General features: G+C 46.2%; 1 protein-coding gene across 1 annotated transcript in view; it reads right to left on the bottom strand.

The window, feature by feature from the left end:
* Positions 1 to 12,374, bottom strand: part of Jarid2 (jumonji and AT-rich interaction domain containing 2) — a 224,755-nt gene extending 212,381 nt beyond the window's left edge. The window contains exon 1 of the mRNA XM_076859226.1: positions 11,818 to 12,374. Coding sequence (XP_076715341.1) covers positions 11,818 to 11,862 — 45 coding nt within the window. The 5' untranslated portion in view covers positions 11,863 to 12,374. The remainder of the gene's footprint in view (positions 1 to 11,817) is intronic.
* Between the last annotated feature and the right edge of the window lie 408 nt (positions 12,375 to 12,782).

Genomic DNA, 12,782 nt, shown 5'->3' with positions numbered 1-12,782 from the left:
AGCGGTAGCGCGCTCGCCTGGCATGCGTGCGGCCCGGGTTCGATCCTCAGCACCACATACAAACAAAAGATGTTGTGCCTGCCGAAAAACTAAAAAAAAAAAAAAAAATATATTAAAATTTAAAAAAAAAAGGAAACAAACAAACCAAGCCCACTGTGCACTGGGCATCAAGGGCAATGGCCTCTGCCACTCAGCAGCATCAGTCTGAAAGGGAGCTGTGCAGCACGTGGAAGGCCAGGTCTGGTGACATCACGGCTCCAGCAGAGGCAAGACAACATAACCACAACCCTTCCAGGCAGATGAGAACCATGTGCTACCAATTTCACTGGGCGCCCAGACCACGGCTCCTTATTAAATGCCTTCCATCCACACTGGCTCTTTCATCCTCCAACATCAAGACCTTATTACAAGCTGAAAATAGAACAATCGCAGCTTCAGGGCTTGGGCAGAGCAAGAATGGGAAAGGGGGCAATTTGGATAAAACCAATAAGCGTTAAGTTCCACCTCATCTCTAAAGGGATGTCTTGACTAGGGAATGGAAAGGGCAGGCAAGGAAGTTCATCCCGGAGCACTCTCTTAAACACAGCAGAGGAGCGCGGCTTCCCAGCCACACTGGGACCCCATAGCGGGCTCACAATCAGGGAGAAAAAAAGGAACAACCCACCAGGCTCCACCTTTCCATAAGACAGGAAGAGAAAGCTGTCACTGAACACCCAGAGCAGACATCCTCTTCCCCAGATAACCAGAGTATGCTGCCACAGCCATGACCCATGCTGTTCTCTCCTCGACCTTGAACATGGAGAATTACAGCCACAAAGACCTGCAGGACTTAGAATAACCCAGATTTAGCTAGTGACAGCTTGCAAAGCACTTCATATGTTCACATATGATCTGCCTCCCCCAAAATGACCCAGAAAGACCAACAATGGTGTTGTAATTCTTCCCATCTTATAAAGAAACCCCAAGATCAACAATACACAAACAGCCGAACCCTCAACTTCAGCCTGACTCCAAGGCTTCCCGCAGGGTTCTGCACCCCTGCTCAATTAAACTTCTCTCTCAGGATGAAGGCACCCTACTTTCAAACGCAATGCCAGGACACGGCAGCAAACATTCCAAGACAGCCACATAAAGCCCACCTCACAAACAGGGCTGAAGATGCAAACAATGGGATTTGGGGTCAACTCTATTACTCCAGTAGCTCCCATGTCCCCACAAAAGGAGGAACCTCATAAATATAAAAAATGCCATTGTACCATGACCCCTGCTCTCCCCTTCCCCACACCACCAGCGCCCTCTGACTAACAGCACATTGTGTTCTTAGAGCAATTTTGTTTTACAAAGTGTTTTCACATATCTTATCTCATTTAGTTCTAAATGCCCTGAGAGAGGACAAGGAAAGCAAATAGAAACTTAAATAAAACCCAACTGACATCTTTACTACTCCTTACAAGTGCCTGTATTGGTTTTTAAAAGCCAACAAACAAACCAACCCACTGGCCTAACACACACTGCGTGTGGAAACGTAAATTAGCATGGTCTCCTCCAAGAAGGCAATGTGGTACCAGGGACCAAAAGGTAAACACAGGTACTTCTGGCTCAGTAACGCCCAGCTCCAGACTTGAGTTACATGCAAAATAAAAAATAAATAAAGCATGCTGCAAGATATATCATTTAGTACAGGGGCCCTAAACCTGTGAAAAAGCCATCAAGGGGGACAGGTCAAGTGACATACCCGTCAACCAAGTGCCTGGAAGCCATTAGAAATTACTGTATTTTGATAACTGAGGTTAAGCTATAACAGCAAAAAGCAGGTAACAAGCTCACGTATGTGAACTACGCATGCACAATAGAGGAATATCTAGTAGGTGATTTCAATAAATTTCATCTGAGTACTTGATCACAGCCCCAACACCATTTTCACAAGAGGAAAATTGAGTGGCTTAATGAAGGTTTAAGGTTCGGGGATTACGCGTAAACTTTATTTTGCATGAAAATGAATCAATCTCTGCAGTTACCATGGACAACTAAGAACGCACCTGGAAAGATGAACAATGTCCAAGACCACTCCAAAGCAGGCAAATGAAAAGGCCTTCTACTGCTGGGTCAGGGACTGGGTTTCACACCACGGCTGTGAGGGGTCATCTGACAATGCAGCTGGGGTTCTCAGCTTTAAAATGAGGAGTGTGAAATTCTGATTCATTAGGTCCATCTTACCCACCAGATCCACAGCAATTCTCTGCGGCTCCTAAGTAGCACCAGGGACTGCGTACCATCTCTGACGTTACTTCTCACCCACCATGATATAAAATTCAGCCTCTGCTTTTGTGGAAGTTAACAGGGTGCCCCCGTCAGGTCAGCAAGTAACTCCAGCACCCAGAAGTAAGGGGGTAGAGCCCAGCCAGAGAAGAGGAGCTGGCTATGAGGGCAAAAAGGTGGCAGGCTACTCTTAAGGCCTCAGGCGATCCCTCAGCCAGTTCAACCAGAACTTGCAAAGTTAAAGAGAGGCTGGACTCAGGAGAAGCCCAGAGTGTGGAGTGGGTGGGGACAGGAAAACTCGGGGTACAGCAAGAAGGGCTTGATGAGGTGGTGAAAGGCAACTTGGTTAACACACGATCCTGAAGGCCACAGGAGTCACAGAAGGATGTGATCAGACTTTCTATCTGGAGGATTATTCCTCAAAGATCTACTCTAAACACCTTTGGTTTCACATCTGTGCAAGGATTCAGTGCCACTCTAATCTTAATTCTCAATCTATCCCTCTTTCATTCCCCACCCAGAAATGGCTGGGAGTCAAATACTAGCTTATAAAACAGAAACTCATGGTGTGCAGGTGGGAGGTGATCATGTGACCTTTTTTCCCTAAGAATTAGGAATTGAACCCAGGGGCACTCTATCACTGAGCCATATTCCCAGCACTTTTATTTTTTATTTTGGGACAAGGTCTCCTAAATTGCCTAGTCTAGTCTCAAACTTGGAATCCCTCTGTCCCAGCCTCCAAGTACTGGGATTACAGAACCACCCGCACAAGGCTTCTTCTTATCTTTAAACTCTTGCTCAAAATCCCAGTGTAGATCTGTTGCTTGCTCTGAATTCACAGGATTCGTTTATTTCTGAGTCAGCAAGGAAGGCCACCGGCAGGCTAATGTCTCCAAGTTGGGGATCTCCAACTGTGTGATAATACCTTGAGCACTTGCACAGCAGTATGCAGTTTACAAAGTGCTTTCACATCAAAAATCTCCCAAGTTCTCCCAGCAACAAACCTGGCAAGTACACAGAACAAGTTTTTTTTTTGGACCAGGGATTGAACTCAGGGGCACTCAACCACTAAGCCACACCCCCAGCCCTATTTTATATTTCATTTAGAGACAGGGTCTCACTGAGTTGCTAGCACCTTACTGTTGCTGAGGCTGGCTTTGAACTCTGGATGTGTGCCACAGCACCCCACTCCTCAGAACAATCTTTCTGGATGAGGAAGTATTCAGTGAGGTTGTTTCATGCCCGACGACACACAGTCAGTTTAACAGAGAGCCAAACCTTAGCTTATACTCCCAATCTTGTCCATTACCAAAAAGTCCCCGGTACACTCACAGCAAGCCTATCCGAGGCCTTTCATGCCCATAGCCCCCATATTAGTAGTAATAACGCATATACACAAAGCCAGCGCTCCACTGCCCGACAGAATAAGCATTGATTCAGCACCCCTACAAACCTATGGAAGGAATAAATGCAAGAAACACATGTCCAGTCCTAATCCCTTCTCATTTCCTCCTGGCACCTGTTTCTGCCCCCACAGGCACCAAACACTTCAACAGCTGGCAGAAATGAGAACCAAGAGATAATATACATCACCACTATAGACTGAGCCCTCCCCAAAATGGAAGTTAGGAAACAATGAGAAAAAGCTACCCAGATTAAAAAGAAAGCAATAAAACAGATGCCAAAAGATCTCCCACATTCAGGCATCAGAAACATGTGGGCTGCTGTTTCAGTATAAAGTTTGAAGCCAGCCTCAGCAACTTAGGAAAACCCTGTCTCAGAACCAAAAGAGGGGGAGAGGTAGCTCAGCAGTTAAGTACCCCTGGGTTTGAGCCCCAGTACTAAAAATATTTTTAAAAGCAATAACACAAATTACAGGTGTGATGACATACCTACAAAGGTATCACAGGTTTGAGGCCAGCTTAGGCAACTTAGTGAGGACCTGTCTCAAAATAAAATTTTAAAACAATTCTTTACTCAGTAGTAAAGCAATTGCCTAGCATCAGGAGACCCTGAGTTCAATGCACAGGACAGCCCAAAAAAAAAAAAAAAAAACAGCACAAACCAGTCAGTCCCAATAGGTACTGGATATCAGCTCTTCTTCCAAGGATGACTCAAAGAGACAGCCAGCTGGGGATAAGCTGGTAGCTCCACCAACTGGTGCTTCAAAAAACAACAAACAGGACTGAGGGAGGGGGCAGAAACTCAGTGGAAGAGCACTTGGCTACCATATGGAGGCCCAGGGTTCATCCCTAGCCATCACCAACAAAAAAACACAAACCCACACTTGAAACTGACACTCTCCTGGTTTTGGGAAACTGGAAAGGGGGAAAAAAATCATCTTCACTTCCCAAACTTTCTTAAGCCAAAAGCCTCTCTGAAGGCTGGCAAAAGCCCTTTAAGACCTTTTCTCCCTTTTGCAGAGCTACATGGATCTTTCATTTCACCTGCTTCATCTGAACTAAGAATCACAGACAACAGGGCACAGTGGCGCTCACTGTAACCCCAGCTACTCAGGAGGCTAAGACCTGCCTAAACAATTCTCAAAATAAAAAGTAAAAAGGACTGGGGATGTAGCTAAGTGGTAAAGCACTTCTGGGTTCAACCAATTTGGAGGAAAGGGGAAGACGGAGGAAGAGATGCAGGCTTTAACCATACGAACAGACTTAGTTTTCCCTTCTGTAAAATGAACTCAAAAGCCCCTTTTTTTTTCCTCTTGTGAACTTGCTATGGAAACCGTCCATAAATGTGGGCGGTTATTTCAGAATTGACTGGGTCTTCACAAGGCTTTCAAAAAAAGACCAGTATTGTGTGGCAGTTCTGTACAATCACAGTGCTTCTGGGGCATTTCTTCAAATAGCAGAGGGAGCCCCCAGGGCAGATGGGCAGCAACCTCACAACAGTGAAACTAGGAGTAAGACAAACTGGTATAAGTGGAAAGAGCCCTGGAGGACTAAAGCTGAAGGCTAGCTTGGTCTGCTGGCTCAAGTCTGGCTACACCATGCCGGCTGAGACTACATCTTCATCTGTACAACACAGGCCTTTCCTGCCCCAACTCCAAGAAAGCCAAGCGGATGCTGGATGCTGGGCACAGTGGCGGCACATGCCTGTAATCCCAGATGCTTAGGAGGCTGAAGCAGGAGGAATCAAATTCAAAGCCAGCCTCAGCAACTCAGGGAGGTCCTAAGCAACTCAATGAGACCTGTCTCAAAAATATAAAATATAAAAAGGGCTGGAGATGTTACTCAATGGTTGAGCACCCCTGGATTCAGTCTCCAAAACAAAAGACCTGGAGTGATGGTACACACATGTAATCCTAGCCACTCAGGAAGCTGACAGAAGATTCCAAGTTCAAGGCCAGCCTCAGCAACTTAGACTGTTTCAAAATAAAAAAATAAAGAGGGCTGGGGTGGTGGTTCAGTGGTAGAACACTTGCGTAGCATGTGTGAGGCACTGGGTTCGATTCTCAGCATTGCATATAAATAAATAAAAGTCCATTGACACTAGTATTTTAAAATGCCCCCCCCCCCGGGGATAATTCAGTAGTAGAAGACTTGCCTAATAGGGTAAAGACCACATTTTACCTATGCCTACACAAATTAGATGGAATATAGTTTATGTGTGAGAATTAAGGCTAAATGTTTCTACATTTAGAAACACCATTCTCAAGAGTAACAGGGATGGGGCTGGGGATGTGGCTCAAGCGGTAGAGCGCTCGCCTGGCATGCATGCGGCCCAGGTTCCATCCTCAGCACCACATACAAACAAAGATGTTGTGCCACCGAGAACTAAAAAATAAATATTAAAAAAATTCTCTCTCTCTCTCTCTCTCTCAAAAAAAAAAAAGAGTAACAGGGCTAAAAGTTGGCTAGTTGGGGCTGGGGATGTGGCTCAAGGGGTAACACACTCGCCTGACATGCGCAGGGCACTGGGTTCAATCCTCAGCACCACATAAAAATAAAGATGTTGTGTCCACCGAAAAATGAAAAATAAATATTTAAAAAAATTCTCTCTCTTCTCTCTCTCGATTTCTTTAAAAAAAAAGTTGGCTAGTTAACGGGAAAAAAAGTTTGGCACGCAAGAAATTTTTATTTAAAAAATAAGACAAGATTACTTTTTTTACCTTAAACATACAAACGTGCTTTTGGTGGCTAATCTTTTCATATAGAGCTATGGTCTTATTTCTTAGTATGAAACTTCTTTGAGGGTTGTTTCACATTATGCTTTTTAGCCGAGAAAGATATATGTATGTACCTGAAGTTTGGGTCTTAAAACAACTATCGGGGTTTGGGGATGTGGCTCAGTGGTAGAGCACTTGACTAGCATTCGGGAAGATTCTGATTTAGACTCCTAGCCCACCAAAAAAAAAAGGGGTGGAGGCAGGGATGAATTACAAAGCAGTGCATGTGGAAAAATCCAGAAAATTTAAAAGCCTTGTTGTTTTAGGACTTTTATCAAGTCTTCACCCAAAACAATCAACTTAGAAGTTTTCATAGAAACCAATTCTGTTCACACTTATTTCAAGGTTTACATAATATTTAATTGCAATTACAATAAGAAGCCCAACTGGAATAAGCAGATTTGGGAACAAACAATTGACACTTGGCAAGCCTTCTGGGTGGGAGCCAAAGAGGACAGAGGGACATCCCAGAGCTGCCCAGTGGCCAGAAGCTGTGTACTGAGGTATCAGCCAGGAAGTTCTGCACCCAAGGGCAAGTAAATTGGGTAGGTGAAAGGTGGTTAGGGGAGGTGAAACTGTAATCCTGGGGAAGCCTGGACCAGTAACATGAAGAGGACTGAACAATAAAACCAGAATTCAAATAAAAATGTCAAGAGTCTGAATGGACACACAATTTAATCTAGAACACTAGATTAAATTCACCCAGGGATGGGAATTCAGCTCAGTGATAGAGCATTACACATTGCATGAGGCGAGTGAGGACGGAGGTCCATCCCCAGCACACACCAAAAAACCTTCTAGTTTAGCCTTTACTAATGTTTATATAGTAGGATTAGTATGAGTTTTCCCTTGTCTTTTTTGAAAGGAGAAAAAAAAAGTCCTACTTTTTCTACTTTGAACGTAGCAGATATCAGTTATATACTCCAAAAGATTTTCTCATTCTGAAAAAGAAAAGTTTAAGTAAACTTTGGAGTAGGGTATATCTATTAAGACTGGAGTATTTCCAAAGCACTTGGAAGTGAATCAATTGCCTTCAATCCAGCAACAAGGACTGGTTTAACCAACTATGATTTACACCCTCTAAGTACAAAAGAATTCAATTCTGCTTGGCTATTTGGGGCAGTAGTTATGAGGACATACAAGTCTAATATTAGTTACAGAAGGTAATGACCCACGTAATAATAAACCAAGCTGAACTTTTCAGACAAAGTTATTTTCCATTTTGAATTTTAGTGACATACTTTGTACTTGACTATATTACTTTTGTCCCCTCTCAATACAGCAAGTGCTTTTTGCATGGTCATCATTATACTAAAATGACTCTGCCTTAGACTTGCCATGGGCAGGGCAAGGTTTTTCACTATTAGAAACAAGCAGAAAGAAAGCCATGTGAACACCTCAGGAAAGAAAAAATGTGGGAATTAATTAACTTATGCAAGTTCTACAATAACCTTATGACAGTTTTTGTTAAAGAGGTAAAAAAATAAATAAAAACCAAAAGCTCAGCCAGGTATACACAACTGTAATCCCAGTCACTCTGGAGGCATACAAACAAAAGAGCTGGAGATGTAGTTTAGCAGTAGAGCACTCCTGGTTCAATCACCAGTACAACAAAAAACTTAATAAATCCAAAACACTTTGTTGGGTGTAAATTCTTTTTCATTTTTTTCTTTACAACTCTATGTAATTATTGTAAATTCTGCCTTTGAATCTTATTAAGCAAACTTATTCCAGTTTTTAAGTCACACTGTAATTTTAAAGCAGGAAACTAAGATGCTTAAAACTTACAACTTAATGGTACAAATTCTGCTTGAGCTGTCCTAGAAATCAAACTGGCAATTGGTTTTCACCACCACTGCATGAATCACATCTTCATGTGGCAGAGATTTATTTTAAGCTCATACCTGCTGTAAAACTAAGACCAAATAGTTGTGAAGCCTGGCTATCCTGTTATTCTCCCTAAGAATAATCAAGCATGTAGTATCGATGGAAATGGGAGAAAACATTCGCAGAGCAAAACAAGCAACTGTTTTATTGTCCAAGTGGATTGGGGCTCTAAAAGGGAAATGTTTCCAGTTATTTAAGGTACTGTAGTGGGAGTTGTGCCCGACACAATTAAGACGAGATTATGTTGCAATTTATGAGCTTCTCAAGGATGTCATTTAATAAGAAATATAACAATCATTTCTCCCAAAGCCTATCATCTACAATCACACCCCCAAAGTCTGCTCTGCTAGGCAATAAACTAAATGGCACTCGGCAAGCATCTAAGGCTTTTGAGACCAATTGTAGGAAACATGCTGCCTTCCACCCGGTTCAACTAATAAAGCCACCTTACATATAAAGAAGCACTCTGTTTTACATCTTCCATCCACAAGATCCTATCAATGACTTAGTGAATTAACAAAGGCAGGTATTTTCCCATTTTACAGAAAAATGAACAAGACAGAAAGCGAGCCATTTGTTCTACTGAGAAGTTAGCCCAGAGCACTTTCAGACTCAGGCCTGTGTTGGGCTGGAATCGTAACCCAATGGTGGAGCTCTTGCCTAGCATGCACCCATGGATTTGCTCCCCAATACCGCCAAAAAAAAAAAAAAAGTTCTGTGCTCTTCTAAATGGACAAATCCTCCCTCACTCCGCCCCTGCCCCCCAAAAAAAACACTCCATAGGCAAAGAGCCGACACAGCAAGAGAGCCCCTCCACCTGAGGCTGCAGGGCCACCAGAGAAACAACAGTTGCTTCCTTGAAGCATCCCCTCTACAAGGCATCAGGCCACATCCTGCAAGACACCCAACACGACTTAAAGTGACAAAGTGGACAAATGCACCACACGGTCCTTCCAGAGAGTAAAACTTTCCCGGAATGCAGTTTCCTTCGTTTCCATTAGCACTGGGTGAGGTGACCACAGTGGGAACGCAAGACCATCAGGAGAACTGCAAGTGAGAAAGTGAAAACATTCCTGCAGAAAGGAGGCGCCTGCTCCCTGCTCCCACCCGCTGAGAGGCTCCAGAACCAGGTCCAGAGGCACAAGTTCGGGGACCAGTGGCCCCCCATTGCTCACCTGGCGGGGCGTGCGGCGTTTCGGGGCGGAAGGCTGAGGCCGAGCGCATCCTCTTCCTCCTCCTCCTCCTCCTCCCACGCCGCGGCACCCCTGCGCGGAAGCCCCCGCCCCCGCCCGCTCCCTCCTCCCCCGGCAGCCCCGCAGCGCTGGAACCTCCCGCCCGACTTTTGACGTCACGAAGGAGGAGGGAAGGTTCCACCCGGGCCCGTCCCTTTGTGACGTCACAATGACAACAGAACGCGGCCGGGAGCGGCCGGGGACCGGGAGCGGCGGGGGGCGGAGGGAGGGGCGGGGGGCGGGGGCGCGCGGCGGGGGTTGGGCCGCGGGGCGGGGAGGGGGCGCGCTGACGTTTCGCCGGCTTAACCTGTTGCTCTCGAGACTGCGTCGGCGCCGGGGGGGCAGGCCGCGGGGCGCGGGCAGGACCGCCGCGGCCGCCATGCTCGGCCGTGCGCACGGTGGGGGGCGCCGTGCAGCTGTGCGCGGCGCGCCCCCTCCCCGGCACGCCCCCGCCCCGGCCCCGCGGGCCGCGCCGCCCCGCGCCCCACCCACTCGCCCGCCCGCCGGCCCGCGAGCCGGCTCCGGGCGCCCGGCGCCAGCCCGCAGCCCGGAGTCTGCCCCCTACAGGCCGCGCGCGCGCCCGCCGGCCCCGGCCCAGCCCGCCGCGACCCCCGCGCGCCCTCCCCGCCGCAGCCGGCTCGAGCACGTCGGGAGCACCGGCTCCGCTCCCGCAGCGCTAACTCGCTCCCAGCCTCCCGCGACCGCCGCCGTCACCGGCTGCGGCCGGACGCCCGGAACCGACACGATCCGCTGGTCACTGGCAACAAAAAAAGCCCACCCCACGCTGATATCCAACTCAACGCGGTCCGGGAGGGGAGGGGAGGGAAGGGGAGGGGAGGGGAGGCGGTTCTTGTCCAAGTTCTACCCCATCTGCTTTGTAGCTGCATCCGAAACGGACATGCCCCGGGAAGGCGTCCACGCTCGAGGCAAGGTTGTCTCCTGCAGTTTCTACAGCCCGAGTTTAAACTAGCCCTTTGCATTCTACCCAGCCCTCTGCAATGCGGATGTATTTTAATTCTTAAATTCTTTATGGACCAGCTTTGTAAGTTGAGCTTGATAATTTAGCCTTGCATTTCTTTCATAGTTGAAGTTTACGTGTCTAGATGGAATCAACCCTCCAGAAGAGGCATTCAGCTTTTCCATTAAATATATTTTTTTACAAAACCACTGCCCCGAAGGTCATCTCCCATTACACACTTCATACTGATCAGAAAGGAAAATATTAACATCAATTTGTCGAGTAGAGTTAAATAAAACTTTTTTATAACGTTGTATTCCTTGTGTATGTTCATTTGACCTTTTTTCTTTAAAAAAAAAAATGAGTTCTTTGCTTTAAAGCATGCAGCTAATCACCGATCACTAGAGAGCATATTTGGTTAATCCCTCGGTCCCCCTCTAGCTCCCTCCCCTCAAACTTAAAAAAAAAAAAAAAGCCACCATACACAAAACAAAAACAATCGCCATGCCAATCAAAACGTAGCTGTACTATGCACAAAACAAATTTAACTATTCCAAACCATTTAAATCTCTGAATAATCACCTAATTTCAGAAAGCCAGCTAACAGGGATAAATTATCTGTAGTCGTAAATGCATTCACAGACATACTTAAAAACATTAAACCCAGTGTCTTTTTCTCCTAAAACTGGAAACCATGAATTTTTTTAAACAAAACCAGCCTCATTATTAAAGTCAATCCCAACAAATGCATTCGCTGTAACATGATTCCCAACTGGTTCATGGTACAAACCAGATAAGCCAAACGACCACATACATTAAATTTCATGTGCCAGTGCAAGGAGAAGATCGCCATAATCGGACCCTCGATTGCAACTTAAAGGGTTTCCAGCACACACGCCTTACACGATTTTCCAAATAACATTAATAATAATAACATACGCTCATTTGCATGCAAAGTGCAATATGGGGCCAAATCCGCCCGAGAATGCAGTTTACTTACACTACCGCAGCCCCCCACCCCAAGCTCCACCAAAATCCCTTGCCTTTCATCTAAAACTAGATTATGTTTGTGTCATTCGAGGTCAATTTATTCACTTGAGGTATCTCTACACCAATCTGTTTTTTCAACCAAACTAGGCAGACACGACTTTGCCTGAAAAGCCCTCTTTCAGAAAAGAAAGAAACAGCCTTATCGGACGCTGTGTTTAAAACCCTTCAGCTGCAGAATTATCTATAAACTTGACATTCACAGCCATTGCTTAAAACTGCAAGTCAAAGGATGTGTTGTTAGGAGCACTTACGTATTTCTTCTGAATGATATTCCTCTTGGGTCTTTCCTTGCTCATTCTGAGATCCAAATGCTGATTGCAAAAGGGGACAATTGCTTCATGAATTTAAAGCCGTCAGAAATTTGCAAAAAAATATCCTGGTGGTTTTTATTGTTGTTGGTGGTGGTTGATCTTGTAATCCGACTTTTCTTCCTCTTCCCCCAAAGCCAGATTCGCCTTGAAATAAATCCGAATTTGGGAAGGAAAAAAAAAAAAAGAGCCAAAGACGAACGAAGCAAACAAAAAAAAAATTCACTTTAGTAAAACACTCATAATGGAAAATTTCCCCCGAAACACATATACACAAAAAAAAAAAAAAAGAAAAAAAACCGACGCCCTTCACTCCCCCCCTTTTTCCTCCAAAAACTACATCAGCGAAACGTGAAGGTCCTTAGTGTCTGATCTGTAGTTACATCTTGGAAAAGAAAAGGGAAAGATAAATAAAAAATGTTGGAAGTCACGTTTGTGCTGCAGCAGCAGTGCGAGCAGAAGAGTCAACTCCAGCGGCGGCGGCGGCGGCGCAGCACCACAGCGAGGGCTCGCCGAGTCTCTTTTTTCCAAGCCCCCTAACCAATGAGAGAGAGGCTATCCAGCCCAACTTTAAATGGACTCTGCTTTTATACAAGTTAGGGCTCCTCGGGCAATTCCCCACCGCACGCCAGCCGAAAACTCCCACAGCTGAGCCACTGGGCGCCCGCCTACCCCGGCGCCCACCGCCCCTGGCCCAGTCCAGAAGACCCCCGCAGCCCCGTCGACCTGGCACCCAGGAAGCCTCGACGAACCCTTCCCGGGCAAGGGTTCCGGCGTCGCTCCCACGCCGAGCCCGGGCGTGGAATTGAGAGAGGTTCCCTAGCTCAAGGCACGGCACGCTTGGTCGCTCCACCTCAGCCCCTTTTCCCTGCTTGCCGCTCACCCCACAGCCGCCACACGCGAGCCCC

Source organism: Callospermophilus lateralis, chromosome 6, assembly GCF_048772815.1.
Source record: "Callospermophilus lateralis isolate mCalLat2 chromosome 6, mCalLat2.hap1, whole genome shotgun sequence".
Classification (NCBI taxonomy): Eukaryota; Metazoa; Chordata; class Mammalia; order Rodentia; family Sciuridae; genus Callospermophilus; species Callospermophilus lateralis.
The sequence above is the reverse complement of the archived record's forward strand: the minus strand, read 5'-3'. Positions and strand labels throughout refer to the sequence as shown.